Source organism: Arachis duranensis, chromosome 6 (assembly GCF_000817695.3).
Source record: "Arachis duranensis cultivar V14167 chromosome 6, aradu.V14167.gnm2.J7QH, whole genome shotgun sequence".
NCBI classification, from domain to species: domain Eukaryota; kingdom Viridiplantae; phylum Streptophyta; class Magnoliopsida; order Fabales; family Fabaceae; genus Arachis; species Arachis duranensis.
In genome coordinates this window covers 13259223-13259633 of record NC_029777.3, presented here as the reverse complement: position 1 = coordinate 13259633, position 411 = coordinate 13259223, and the positions used below count along the sequence as shown (strand labels likewise).

General features: G+C 39.4%; 1 protein-coding gene across 2 annotated transcripts in view; it reads right to left on the bottom strand.

Annotated features, from left to right (window-relative positions):
- The window catches only part of LOC107492739 (mediator of RNA polymerase II transcription subunit 33A-like), a 9875-nt gene that overhangs the window by 4720 nt on the left and 4744 nt on the right, over positions 1–411 (bottom strand). For both annotated transcript variants that reach the window (XM_021126572.2, XM_021126573.2), the window contains one exon: positions 122–332. In XM_021126572.2, the coding sequence (XP_020982231.2) occupies positions 122–332 (211 nt within the window). The remainder of the gene's footprint in view (positions 1–121; positions 333–411) is intronic.

Sequence of the window (411 nt, the reverse complement as noted above, 5' to 3'; positions counted from 1 at the left end):
CTGAAAAATAACAATAATCTAAACTTTTAACAATATTCCCCTAAATATTTCCCTTGTAACAGAACTTTTAAGATGGGAGCAGGGGCACAAAACCCAGGAATGATATGATTCACTAGCATACCTGGAAGCTGGAGTTACAACTAGTACATCAACCAATTCAGGAGTTAGCTGTGATCCCTTCATTAATGAAGACCACCCAGCCACCTGGCTAGACGTGCTACAAGGAATTTGATTGCTGCATGCATTGACATAGCCAGGCCAAGAATAAGCTGATGTATCAAGTAGGTTTCTTGCAATGCAAGCCTCAACGATTAGATGCCATAAGTTGCCAGCTGTGAGGAAACATAAAATAAAATAAAATAAATTTATGAAATCATGTCGCTACAGAGAGAGAGAGAGAGAGAGAGAGAG